The 14,367-nt window shown below is 45.8% G+C and overlaps 1 protein-coding gene across 2 annotated transcripts in view; it reads right to left on the reverse strand.

The window, feature by feature from the left end:
• LOC119404829 (spindle assembly abnormal protein 6 homolog) overlaps positions 1 to 10,333 on the reverse strand; it is a 38,535-nt gene extending 28,202 nt beyond the window's left edge. The window contains exons 1-5 of one of the 2 annotated variants that reach the window (XM_037671502.2): positions 10,286 to 10,333; positions 9,214 to 9,341; positions 7,733 to 7,790; positions 5,778 to 5,857; positions 1,861 to 1,954 (exon numbers count right to left, since the gene is read on the reverse strand). In XM_037671502.2, coding sequence (XP_037527430.1) covers positions 1,861 to 1,954; positions 5,778 to 5,857; positions 7,733 to 7,790; positions 9,214 to 9,341; positions 10,286 to 10,306 — 381 coding nt within the window. In that variant the 5' untranslated portion in view covers positions 10,307 to 10,333. Of the gene's footprint in view, positions 1 to 1,860; positions 1,955 to 5,777; positions 5,858 to 7,732; positions 7,791 to 9,213; positions 9,342 to 9,541; positions 9,626 to 10,285 lie in introns of those variants that run through there. The other variant, XM_037671504.2, reaches the window with a different exon arrangement.
• Between the last annotated feature and the right edge of the window lie 4,034 nt (positions 10,334 to 14,367).

A 14,367-nucleotide genomic window follows, 5' to 3' on the forward strand; every position in this document is an offset into this window, starting at 1 on the left:
ATACTGGCTCAATGACATTTCCTGAAACACGGTATGTTAAGTCATTGGCTCTATCAGAAGACAATGTACTTCATTTTTACTGATTAGGAACTATGTAGGCCCTAATAGACGCCGTCAAAATTTATGACGTCACGGCCACTGGTACGGGAACTTCAAGGTGGCGTCACCACCCGCATTTTCCTTTTGCATGTTTTTTTTGCTTACCAAGAGTCTTCGTTAGGGGTGTGCAAATATTCGAGTTTCGAATTCGAATCGAATAATAGCTAATCGAATAATTCGACTCGACTTTCGAATAGCTAGTATTCGAAGTTTCGAATTATTCGACAGCGCGAATACCTAAAGCGCGACAAAGGCAAACGGTGCAACTTGGTTAGAGTAGGGTGGTTAAAACTAACGCTAGCGTCGTTGCAGTAGGCCTTTCCTTAAAACTTTCACTGATATCATGGTTCGAAAGCGAGCGCATGTTTATTTTAAAGGAGATTATGTCATTTGCGTACGTAAAAAAAAGAAAGAACATATGAGATAACTGTCAAGCCCTTCACAACTTCGCTTCCGAAACCAATCCACGAACTTTTTGCGTAGTTCGGTCGCGTATGCCGCAAGCTCCGTAAAACGTCCCGACTTTGGCCCACAAGGCCCTCGGTGATTGGCTTCACATGTGAAAATTTGTTCACGCTGTGCTGTCGCCACAGACGCACCGCACCGCTCGTTCAGAAACTCCCGTCGTTCTTGCGCGCAATTAAAACGCTGCTGTGAAAGGGCACCCGAAGATTTTTAGGCCCACAGCACCCATTGCGATGAAGCACAACATTACCACTGTAAGATGAGCCGTATTACGCTACCATAGGAGAAAAAAAAACTAGCTACCATACTCCCTTCTGTTTGCCATTAGGAGGTTAGGAGTGGCGCTGCTTACTCAGTGGGATGGCGGCTCCTCTATAAACATGCTTGCGCGCCTATAAACGGTGAAAAAAAATCTCCCGAACAAGCGCGTAATAAAGCTGTCGCCACGTTGTAGAGTCAGTGATTTTTCCTTTGTCATGCCGTAGATGGCGGTTCACGTTTCGTGTAAATATACTATTCGATATTCGATTTGAATTCGATTTGAGATGAAATTTCACTATTCGCACACCCCTAGTCTTCGTGCAGCAAGTGTGGTGTTTTTGGTACCTTGAAAGAGGAATTTATCAATGCGTGAAAAATTGGCATTCTCTTCAGTGTCCCCACGGTGCTAAGTGATTCATTGGTTAGCTCTGTCGGTTAACGCTGTGAGGCATGCACAGTTTTGTATCCGTTATTATTGCTGTGATAGCCAACTTAATCTGATCTAAACGTCGTTCGTGACACTCGTATGCTATGTATTACGCCATTTTTGCCATGCGAGGCTTTTGGGCCACAGTCAGGCTATTGCAGTTGTTTTCAGCCCAAAGCGACCATTCAGTCTTCTCTATCTGGAAAATAAAATTTGCTTTGCTGTGTGTGGTTGCTATGATGTGCTACAGGCATAACATTTTGCACTCAACAGGAATACAATCTCACTGCGTGATAAGACTGCTTGTCGACGTATTCACTTTCCCACCAAAAACGGTTATAGTGTCAGCTATGGCGTAGCCAGCTAATCATGAAGCACTGCCCATGCTGCAAAGTGTTTTCTGTGAGTCCTGAATTGACGTGCCGGTGCTCCAGGATAGCATGTTTTGTTAAACAGAGGAGCAATAGTTTATGATGTATGCATAGAAGACCAGTTCTCTGTTCCCTTTCCTTAAGGTGGGCAGCAGGTAAGCTATATGCATGCATGCACACGAGACCAGGTATAAGACACGATGGAAGGGCTGTAATTGAGGTTAAAGCAACTTGAACCTTTTGCTCATCCTTCGTGCATAGCTCGAGCAGGTCAATGAACTTCTGCGGGAACGCCAGGAAATCCACCAGGAGACCCTGCTGAGCCTTGAGGCTGTGGAGTGCGAGAAGAAGCATTGTGAGAAACAAGAAAGAAGCAGACGCAGTGGCATGTTTTTTTACATGGCACATTAAAATCCAAGTATATTTAGTCAGGACCTACACTGGTTTTCAGTCTCACAGCCAGGACCACACAGCAGAATTATAAATACAGTTGAAACCTGCTAAAACGAACACTCATATAGCAAATTATCGGTTATAGTGGACTAGTCGCAAACTGCGTCATGACCTTAGAAAGTTTTTCTTCAAACGTGCGGCTTACTTTCAGTGTGATTGCGAGCACGCGCGCGGGCACGTGGTGGCATCGCATGGTGGCCAGGTAACTATGCAACTTACGATGCTCAAATCAGCCGATGGCCGTGGACTTCGTGTAGGTATGTGGCTCAATAATTTGGGTATATGGCATCATTTGTAGAGAGAAGAGGGAGCGATTTCTAGCTGACTTTGAGAATTAATTCTAAATTCCAGGCTGTGTGCTGCACTATGTTTGGCTCGCGTGTTCTCAGGAGCCTCGACTACCAATCGGCAGCATTTTCTGACCATGCTGAAAAAGTGTTGCAGGGCCCCCTTAAATGTGATTGTGAGATTAAAAGGTTAAAATGCGGTCACATCCTTCTTCAAATAAATGTGAACGCATGCCTGTTTTGTCAAACAAACTTTGTTCTGTTGTAATTTCAGCTTATCATTCAGTCTGTTTAGTTTAAAATGCCACAAGGAGGCAGGTAAGGATAACCTCGTTTATGGTGGGTTTGAAGCCTAGACTATCTAGGATTCTCACTTTTCTATCTAGGATTCTCACGCGAGCCAGATTGCCGATTTCTGTCTGTTACAACACGATGGCAGTATATCGGGCTTGTTGCTTGTTCGTGATCGTAAAATAACAGTGCAGAAACAACAGATGTTTGTCTCTGTGTGTTGATCAGCTGTTTTTGTGCTGTTACTTTACGATCTGTTAGAACAAACATCTTATATAACAAACTAACTTATGGTCCCCATGCTGCTTGGTTATAACGAGGTTCACCTACATGAACATGAACAATGCTAAAATTCGCCTTTTTTATCTGTTAGACAAAACTGTTCTTTTTTTTCTCATATTTCTTGCGTCTAGTAACAAACCAACGTTACTAGAACAAACTCAGTTTAAAAGCTCCGCCGGAGAGGCGGTCCGCGTGGCGGTCGTGAGAACTAGTGGCGCTGCAGTCACGTCTAGCTCCCGCGGCTGGCGCGTGTTATGATCGGCGCCGCCGATGTACGTACGAGCGCACGTGGGTTACAGCGTCGTCTGCGCTTTGTTAGCTCGTCATTTTTGCGACTGTTCTTGACCAGGCTTAGCGTCTCGTACGAAGACACGTGCATGATGTACGAAGCGTAACGACGGCGAACAGATTCACGGTGCGGTATGCCGACTTGCTTTGCGCCGGGCTGCAACAGCGGCTACCGCAACGACGACTCCGCTTCACGACACTTCTTCGGATCTACAAAAGACCCTACGCCATTCAAGCTTTGCATCGCAAAGATAGAAAGCTTACTGCGAAATGCAAGGTCTGTGACGTTCATTTTGAGAGTGACGACATTGTAAAGCACTATCGTCGTGTCGTTGCGGGACAAGAAGTTTTGATCCCATTTGGAAAGTGGGAACTCGCGCCAGGTCCGTGCCGCGCTCGTTGCCAGCACTTCCACCCCACATTTCAAAGCCAAAATGTTCGGGGTTTAGGCGCAAATCCACCCCAAAACGCACGGCTTCCCGCGAAAGCCCAGTGCCCAATTTCGAGAAGCCGGCAGAAATAGAACAGCAAAGCGAAAGGCAGGCGATTACCTACGCTACCGAAACTGAGAGTTGCATCACACTGACATTCGATCAGTTGTCAGCTGTCGCTATGCCTTCAAAGCAGTGGATTTTGGAGAGATTTTACGACGAGGTATTGAACAAGATGTGCGGAATATTTTACACTCGCCGGCTCGGGAACGGGCTGCTCAGCGCAAAAATTTGACACGGTACACATAGAAAAGACGAGGACCAGCGCTGGTCCTCGTCTTTTCTATGTGTACCGTGTCAAATTTTTTGCGCTGAGCAGTTTAATAATGGAATACCAACTAGCCCACTTCCACACTTTGCTAAGGGAACGGAGACTTACTTGTGCAAAAGATAACTGTAGTTGACGAGCAGTTTAACTGCGTAGTGAACGGCTACAGCACGAAACGCAAATGGCTGTCGTACAGTGTAAGGAGTGCTGCGGGCATGGAACATCTGCTCGGTGAAGTTGAAAAACTGAAATTGAATACTGACAACTCTTCTAGCGACAGAGTACGCGCGAATAACTGCTCGGTGCTCACATCACGGCCGATCTGTTCGAATTGTTTAAGGCACCGTAGAAAGATGAGACACCGAAAATACAACTATCCGCTGAAAAAATTGCTCAGAGACGACATCTATTCGATGTAATCGCACACTGAGATTTCATTTACCGAGTTCTCGTAAAATTTTCCGATTTTGGGTCAGTATCCCTTTAACCGTCGCGCAAACGTGTCTTCTAAACATTGCAAAGCATTGGTGATGTTTTTCGAGAAAGCTTTTTTCAATAAATTGTAGAAACATGAGTACTGTTTTTCTAGAACGTCTTTGTATCTCGAGTAAGTACGCTTCTTTGCGCACTATAAAGGCTTTTACAAACTTGTTGGGTTGTTCTTGGTCTAGATAAGACGGCAGCGGCTAAAATTGTGGTGGTAGTTATAAAAATTACTCTGAAAACCCTCATTCGCTTAGAAACTCCTATGCTTGGAAGTTAAGCGCAATGTAGACAGCTCAAATATTGTCACAGGGTCGTGACGTCGACGAAGGCAGCAGTCAGCAGGTCCGAGATGAAACACTTTATTTGGCGGAACTTGTGGCCGGGAAACTGAAAGTCAAACTACAGCAATACACTGATAGCAGCGAACAGAGCGTCGACCGTCGATCAACTGACAAGCGGTCAAGCGCGTCGGCTTTTATACAGGCGCTATCGAACTTTCCAGCGATATCGCTGGTGGCGGCGTTATCTCTCGACAAAGCTGGAACATTCGCGTGCAGCGCCCAATCTTACCAAAACGATCTATTACAATCGCAAAGCTTCTCGAACACTGCTTCGCGGACAGCGTCGAGCATTGATAACCGTCCTTGCTGGTCAAACCCGAATACATCACAATAAAACAAGAAGTGGGCGTGGCAATATAGACCGAACATCGATTCTTAGCCAATCAATGAACAACGCACGCGGGCCAATGCATACAGACGACCTTATGCATATCCACCTAAGTATCCGCCTAACTAGTACAATAAGAAAGTTGCCGCGCAGTTGCCGCGAGCAACTGCGCGGCGCACCGCAGCGTTATGTCGTGGAAGCAGACGACGCGCCGATAGTGGCGCAAGACGGAACAGCAGCGCCGCTAGTTCTCGCGACCGCCGTTCGGACCACCCTCCTCCGCTGGCGGAGATACGGAGCTTTGAAACTGAGTTTGTTCTAGTAACGTTGGTAACAAACATACCGAAGAGTACCACTGTAGTTACTTCTGTGGACATCTTGATGTATTGTTGCTCGTTTGCATGTATTGCCGAGTAACGCGAAACGAAAATTCATTTGGCCTCGTCGTATCTCACATTTTCAGTTTAAATATAGCAGCAGAATATTTATCAGAATAATGCATAGCCGACATATTTTTGGATTTACTCCGTTATATTACATAATTAAGCATGTCAAGGTCTATCCAACACATAAACGAGACAAAAAACCCTGAATTGCCAAGGAGGCCAAAGAGGAGAAAGAATAGTGCCGGAAACTCACCTCTGGAAGTCGTCTTCAGTGAGAGTGAGCGTGTAGAAGAAAAACGGGTCTGCGTCATCGGTGAGTTGAATATGGAGCTCCTAATGATACAAAGTGAGCGAGTAAAATATTAGCACCAACATCGCAAACATCTTGCACAGTTGCTTTCAAAGTTCCATTCTCTCGCATATTGTGCCATATGCATCCAAATACAATTCTTTGAATGCAAACTTAAAATATTGCCCTTCTCATCACATGCCGCTGTTGGATTCGAAGACATTGTCGTAATTATCATCTATCGTAAGACTCCAAGTCAAGATACACATTGTCATCGTGTTGTGCTGTTCTTCGCTTGTGCACATAACTTGAACAGATAACCAACGAACCACTGATGTTTACAGCACACTCGCTGGTTTTAAAATAGCAGTAAAATAGAGTAGTCACTTGAAACGAAAGGGGAATCAAGAGCCTCAGGGAGTGTTATTCACAGTTTTTAATGGTGGCATATTAATTACAGGAAGAGAGAAAATGAAGTTCAATTGAAGCTATAAATAATTTGCCCTAGGCGTTCCTTGGTTTCATTATCTGTTGTCTCCACACTGTCATGCTCGTTTGAAACACATGATGATTTATTCATGAAAGCAGTTGAATCGGTTACATCTTACGCGAGTTCACATCTTTCCTAAATGTGCTTGAGAGTTTGTTTTTATTCCCAATTCTGCATTGTATCTTTTCATTGCATCAAAAAGGCAAGAAAGTTTTTTTTTTTAACGTTTGCATTAATAGACCTTATTCAAGCAATCCCAGAGTGCCCCGCGGGCGCGCAGAGCACGATGGGAAAAATGTGTACGCCGAGCGAGTTGGCTGTTTGGTCACCTGTTGCTTGTTGTCATCGTGGGCGCAGTGGGAGTACGAAACGAAAAGAACACGTCGCCGATTCTTCACTATTCTTACATTGTAAATACTGCACACTTTCAAACGCATCTGCATGCACCTCTATGCATGAAATGTGAAAGGATTAGTGCAGTGCAGTGTAGGTATTACCGACCGTATATGTATCGGATGTAGCAGTTAGCAGCATGCACATTATTGTGTGCCGAGACCATCAAGACATACTACAATATGAGCCGAAACAATGAATTCATGTTTTCATCACGTACAATACAATTCATCACGTACATTACTTGTAATGTACGTGATGATACAAATCTGATGTATCGAATTCCCAGAGATAGCTTTCCGCTTGAGCATTTAGTGTCATGAATACTTCTGCACTCGCCAACTGAGTTTAGCCGCTATGGCCTTTAATAGGTAATCTCGTCTTGCTCACGAGTACATTTTTACATATCTACAGTGTAGTCATGTGTGAGCCAACACGTGAAAACACAGCCGGCGTTTCTAAAATATAACATCTGCAGTTAGCTTCAACGAATGGCAATAAAAGCTTATCTTTTGTTACCTGAGCTGCGAGCTACACGCATGCTGTCTAATCAACGTATTTTATTTTACTAAATGTCGACTGTACTCTCTTGCGTAATCTTTAAATCTCCAAGCCTCACTTTGTGCTCGTCAACAGTGTCGGTGGACGTTGATTGCAAATGGATCCGCTAATTGACTGCTCGTGGAATACTTCTAGGAAACCAAGTTGTATCTATTTGTTTAATTTATTTCGTAGGGCATACAGGCGCGGAAAAAAAAGAAAAGGCAATGACGCTTCGGAACTGCCTGGCTGGTCCAACAGTGGCACGGGGGAACACTAGACAGATATAAATGACTAACTTATGCAGTAATATGTTACACCCTGTCACGTTCACTTGATCTGAGAAGTGCTGGCATGGCGCAGGCGGAAAGCTAAAGCGTGAGGCCAGCGTGCTCGTTGCTGCGACTGCTGCAGCATACACACTTGTCCCATGAGCACTTGAGCACCTGTTAGTGGCGCTCGTGTGCTTGAAAAGGGTCTGTTTATTGGTTCTCACCTTTCTGCCAATGATCGACGAGTTGCTCCTTCGTATGGCGAGGCACACTGATGAAACTCTAAAATACAATTAAACAAATAATGAGAATGATGAAACTCAGTCTGGTGTAAACATTTGTGTCGTCTCAGCCACATCACAAAATGACAGATCGAGTTCGATTGTGAGGTAAATTCACGGCGCACCCTGCCACCTGACGTGTAATACCCTTGTCACACGGGTAGCCTAACCACAATTAAGTACGACGGCCGTTAAGTCTAATGGCTGTTGTACCTTGTCACACGACAACTGTTATTAACCGCAGTTAATCCGCTAACGACCGTTTCATAAATGGAGGTAGGCAACCCCTGTTAGCGCCGTAAACTGACAACATGGCGGCCCCTATGTCGGACGCGAGCAGCTCGGCTCCCAGCGAAATATCGAGCCAAAAGCGTGTCAACTGGACCGTTGCGACGACGGAGGCTTTGATATGCATTTGGGAAGATAAATTACCGGCTCTGAGGTACAAGTTTGTCCATGCTGCAAAAATCTCGTGTGCATTTCACGAGATTGATACACGGCTGCGTTCGTTCATTGGACATGGCTTCACGCTATTTGATAGACGCGCATCAAAACACGCTGCTGACGCGTCCATAATCGAGCGTGAAGCCCTGTACAAGGCGGTGTTGCACGAACGTAGCCATGTATCAACTAAAGAACGCTGCTGCAAGCGTGTGACAGCGCCTCTGTCTGGTTTACAGTAACTGTGGTCACGTCCGCTAACTGCAGTTGGGTATAACAGCGCTTAAGCTTACCAGTGTGACAAGGGCCTAAATCATGCAGCGTGACAACTCACGAAGTGTGTAACCAGGGGTGCAATCGATGCTATTTCCGATTCCAATGCCTTTCGTGTTTTCGCGCTTGGCCAGTGGTCAGAACGACGGTCCGTCGCCGTTATCAACGCGATCAGCCAGCCGCGAGTGGTGGATGATAAGAATAGCATAGAATATGGCACAAGGCATCGTTCCGCGATAGCACCCCAGTTTCACTTTACTGAAAGAGTAGTTGGGCGATTACTGTCTACGAGTCGATAGTACAAGAAATTAGCACAACTGCAAGAGACATCCTGCTTTGACACAATTTATCGTACGATCGAACAAAATTTTTCACTTGGTCAAAATGCGCGACCACTTACGGGTCCCTAGACTCCGCTGAAATTGTAAATGGGGGAGGCTAGGGGGCTGTGGAGGGTACCTCAACCGCCGAGCTTTCGAGCTGCAATCAACCATCTGCTGTGGAGACGTGATCTTGCTTACCGATACATGTGCTTTAGGAATCATAACGAATAGAATGCTAGCTTCGCTCTACAGGAAGTCTTAGGGAGAACACCCATGCGCTTAGTCGGGCCTTATTTACGCAATCTTTCTTTCTGTCTGCTAGGAAGAAGCAAAGAGTTTTACGCTGGCGCGGCGAACAAGCAACCGCAGACCGCGCGCGAAACTTACCGGCGCGATGTGGCGCAGTAGTCATCCTTGAGTTGCACACTCAGCGTCTGACAGTAGAGGCTCTCCTCTCGACTCGGTTCATCTGCGCTGTCCGCTCTCCTGTACTGCGAGTCCAGGATCATCTCGATCTGACGAAAGAAGCAGGAAACGAAAGGAAGGACGACGCCAACATGCGATTGTGAGGCTCAAGGGCCCTGACCGGGTGTGACAGCGAAACAGCACTCTTCTTAAAAGCCCTCGCTATGGATTTAGCTGTAGATCGAAGGACACGTTCTTTGACTTGATTTTAAGAGCGAATTTCATCGAAATGTGGTCAAACAGTACGAACCGCGTTGACAACGCCATCGAGCACATTGAAAAAAGTCACGCTTTCATGCGATTGGTCAGCTACTTGGATTGCCCGCCGCCTCTTAGCCGGCTATTAGTGGCTTGTGCAATTAGGCGGTTTCTCTGCACATAACGTTTTTACAATGCTAATCAAAAATATGCAATTTTAATTTGTTTTTATTGCAAAAATGTTTATTTATGGCTTTTTTAGTTGTTTTTATTGACTAAAATGACGTGACGCTTGCGACAATACGGCTTGCGTTAATCAGAACATATTAAAGGCGGGAATTTAAAACAACTGTGGCCAGCGGACATTCAGAAGTTTCACAAACACAAGTAATTAAGTAGTTTATTCCGCGAATAAGATGGCGCCCAATGCGCGTCTCAATCTAGTCATCGTGTAAGCAAAAAATTAATAAATAAACAAACACTGTTATTGAAAAATAACTCAACTTAGTTGATGTTAGCACTCAAATCTTTTTTTCCCGTCGGAAATTGCACGCGCACGGCCAGGCGCCACAAACGCGGCCCGTGCTCCCCCCCCCCCCCCCCCCCCCCGAAAAAAAATTCTGCCTACGCCCCTGCCTCCAGCCGCGTTTCCAGTCTGTAGACTTCGGTAAGTATGTCTATTGATGTAGCAAAAAATGCGACGTCGTCGGCATGCATGTATGCTATTATACCTGCACACCCTGTTAGGGATAGTACACAGCTGAATATTAAACGGCAATATAGCGACATTACTGACCCTTGGAGGAGACTTGCGCATCGCTTGGAGTAGAGTAGAGTAGATCCTATAAACTATGGCACACACCCACTTGGCCGGTTCGACAGTTCTTCTTCTGCTTGCACGAGAGCGCGCGCGTTGGTTGGTTGGTTGGTTAGTTCGTCGGGTCCTGGCGGAATGGCTCAACCCTTTACGGGGGATCATGCGGCAGTAGAAGTTGAGGGAAAAGGAGAAAAAAACTGAGACATTCTGTGAAGAAATGATCCGTGGTTTCTGTTTGATTACAATAATGACACTGGGGGGAAGGAAATGAAACCAGATGTGTGCAAATAAAAATTTTATACTGTAACGCAGTTCAGTTAACGTAACTTCAAGTTTTCTTGTGTTATGCCTGAAAATCTGCACCGTTAAGGACGGAAGGTTTGGCATGCTTCCTCTTGGATACAATTGAGTTCGAAATCGTGTGAGAGTAATATATGGGAAGAGGGTCTGAGAACCTTCAGTACATCTAGTACTGAAGGTTCAGCCATAAACCATCAGTTCAGCCATGAAGTTGTTTTTTTAGGGGGGGGGGGGAGGTGACCCGCCACCCTGGCTACTCCAATCGTACTGGTTGGTTGGTTGTTCCTTAGCAACGTGGCGCAACCCACCGCGGGGTCATGAAACGGGTGGCACCTTGTTTTAGAGATGAAATTGTTTTATAATCTAAAAATGTTTAGCAATAGATAGTTTACAAAATAACTCGTTGGTATAATCAAGTGGGAAAATAAGGACAACCCAATATGGCTGGTCGAGTCTTATTCTTTGCTGTTATTCTTCTTCTGTCACGCTCCCTGGGAACTAAAACCCAGCGACGAACACAGATCAAACTCCGGGAAGGTCGCCAACGAAAAATTTCCCTGCCACTTCGAAGAAAAATGAATCAGCACGAATGGTCTATACACACGGACGTATACGTAATTCTTCGATATTTCAGGTTTACAGCTCTGACTGTACTCGTGTTTAAACGCCATTCCGGTTTCGTCGCTCTTTTTTGCCGCCAATATAACGTAGTGGGTAAGATACCAATTAATAAGGGGAGGCTTCGTTCCACGTCCTTCATTATATCCGTCATACATCGCATCTGATATTATGACCGCTTGCTCGTTAAGCATTTCCATTTATTCGATGTTTTATTTTTAGTCTAAATTTCCAGTTACCTTTAGCTTCGCAAGTCTTTACCTTAAACATCCTGCCGCCCGGTTCTTGGCTCGTCCCCCTTTGTGGGTGAGTGCCACCAGGAAGAGGACATCATCATCATCAAAATCATCAACAACATCAGGGCGGCAAGCGGCGACGGCAGACCACCGCCGAGTGGATCGTCGACTGTCGACGGCAGCTCCCGAAGCGGAGGGCCGACGCGCGCAGCGGCGATACCACAGCGCTGATACGCTTCTAGCGTTATACACAGGCAGGTATAGTCCTGTTAATTAGTTAAATCAGGTTTTATGGCGCAAAAGCAACTGAGGTTTTTCTGCACTAGTCACGAAGTGTCAGGTAAAGGACAGGTAAAGTTGTGTCATTCTAAAGCCTATTTAAAAAGCACTGCCTTTTCTAAAAAAAAAACTAAATAAGCCAGACAAAAGTACAAGTGAATCATCTAGAAGTAGAATAGGGTGCAAAGGTATGTGTTCTTTGTATAATTCGACAAAATATGTGTATTCTAATATGTTTATGTATATACATACACTTACGCGGTGCATGTACCTTTTTACTGGCGGGTAGAACGTCATCTGCACGCGTCATGGTTATAATAGTAATACTACTTGCTGTTCATTTACTTCTCTACACAGCAGGCCTTCGGCCATGACGGAACGCATGCCGATATATACAAGGAAAATGAAAGCAAACTTCAGTACTAGTATTTAATTACCAGGAGGGCCGCTTACGCTCACGGTCACGAAAGAGTGTGGTTGTGTATAGGGCGAAAGATAATAATTGTATAATAACTCTCGGGGTTTTACGCCCAAAACTACGATGTGATTATGCGGGACGCCATAATGGAGGGCTCCGGAAATTTTGGCCATCCGGTGTTCTTTAACGCGAACCTAAGTCTGCCTCTAGCGTTTCGCCTCCACCAAAATGCGGCCGCCGCGGCCGTGATTCGATACCGCGACCTTCGGGTCAGCAGTCGAGCACCATAACCACTAGACCACCATGGCGGGTAAGTGATGCGAAAGATAAACGATGTGTGGCGAAGCAATTGGTACTGCTTAACGGTTGCGCTCTCCAGCGGCTCCTAGTGGGTCGTCCTCTTCTAAACGCCGCTCGCGCATGCCGATATCCGCATGCCGATGTTTCCTCAGCCAAAAAATAGGCATGCATGCATGCATGTATAACTTGAAATGGGGATGTATGCGCTACCCCTTTCTACATGGGCTGCCTTGTACTTTAACTATATGCAGTCGCCGGCACTGACCTACAGCAGGACTGGGAACAAAGATAGCGGTTAACTGCATAGCTTGAAATTTTATCAACGCTCACAGCGGTGGCCCTTACACTTTTGCAGCAGACTGCAGACGGCACAGCCTCACTGCGTTATGTGGCCACATATGGTCAGCTTATGTGTATACTCTCTATCAACTCCTCCCGAGTGGCCTATGACAGATGCGAACTATGTTTTTTTCGTGAACAACCAGGCATAAATCGTTATCAAGAAGAGGGTCAAACACTGACATCGCGAACACGGTTATAACGAATCATCGGATATAACAAGCAAATGTAAAAAGCTTTCTTGCTACCATCAGCTTGTAACGAATAGTGTATACATGTATGCTTTAAAGAGTATCTTATTGAAAAAATGCTACATTTCTGAGTTTGATGCAAATTCTACGCCTGTTTATCTTTCAGTCCTGACCTGACCCAGAAAAGATGGCGCGGCCGTGCCACTCGCTTAGGCTTCTGCTCCTGGCGGCTGCGGCTGTGCTCTGCGAGCTGCCGACATGTTGCGGATTTGGAGCGAGCAACGTTCCAGTGAGCCTTCTCAGTCCTTTAGACGCACGTACAGTGACGTGTAGATTATAAAGCTTTCATGATGACGTCATAAATAAGTGAGACCTGAGAACTGACTTGACGAGACAGTACGCATTGATGACCATGATGAACGTCACTCGTGTATGAGGCCCCGAAAGAATGGGATGAAGTGTTCAAATTGAAGCGTTCACGGCGAACGCGTTCAGAGCTTTAAACTATGAGCGATACTCTAAAAGATACTGAACGCGATTCCAAATCACCCATTCGTGCTACAAATGGGTGCATGGTTCTCAATTTCCCTTTGTGAACTTGATTCCATGGAGAGACTCACATTAAGAAGTGGGGATATAAGATATGACCGCAACAGTCTGCGTTTATATAGAAAAGAAATGTGTTAGCAACCACGAAATCACTCTTTCCTACCTGCCAGCTGCTAGCCAGAAATTTTTTTTCGGAGGGCAGGCGTGGGTTCAGCCACCCTTCATGTACGTTCGTGCGTGTGCTTGTATACGTGCACATGCAAGATTTAAAAATTTCGGAAGGTGGGGGAGAGGGGTAGAACCCCCCTTCCAATACCCCTTGGCCATGTGAATTGGAGCTTAGATATCGACTCGAAGGTTGGAAGTAATAAACTTACGTCATCTTTTCCTATAACAGAGTCTATTATCGTAAGATTAACGAAGGCGGATTACTGTGGGGAAGAAAGATTTCCCAGTCAAAGTAATTTGCTGTTTCTCTGTGTCATTTTACGTGGTTTCATCCCATTCTATCAACAATCACGGTCTTTCTTTCTTTTTTTTCACACACGCACAAAGCACCACATCGCCAAGAAAGATCTGCGCGTCGACCTCTCCGTGCCCTCGCTGGGCGTCCTGCTCTCCCAGAGACTGCATCGCAAGGCATCGTCGCTGCACGAACAGCAGCATCGCTCGCAGTGGCAGCGTCAATACGAGGACGACGCATCGTCTAACGGGAAACGGGAAGGAGGTGACTCCGGCACCGACCAGAGCGAGGGCGCGACCGATGACCGTACCACGGTGTGGAGACACAGAGGACGTTTCGGCCAAGACATGGCTGTCAGGACTAACGCG

The sequence above is a fragment of the Rhipicephalus sanguineus genome, chromosome 9 (genome assembly GCF_013339695.2).
Source record: "Rhipicephalus sanguineus isolate Rsan-2018 chromosome 9, BIME_Rsan_1.4, whole genome shotgun sequence".
Classification (NCBI taxonomy): domain Eukaryota; kingdom Metazoa; phylum Arthropoda; class Arachnida; order Ixodida; family Ixodidae; genus Rhipicephalus; species Rhipicephalus sanguineus.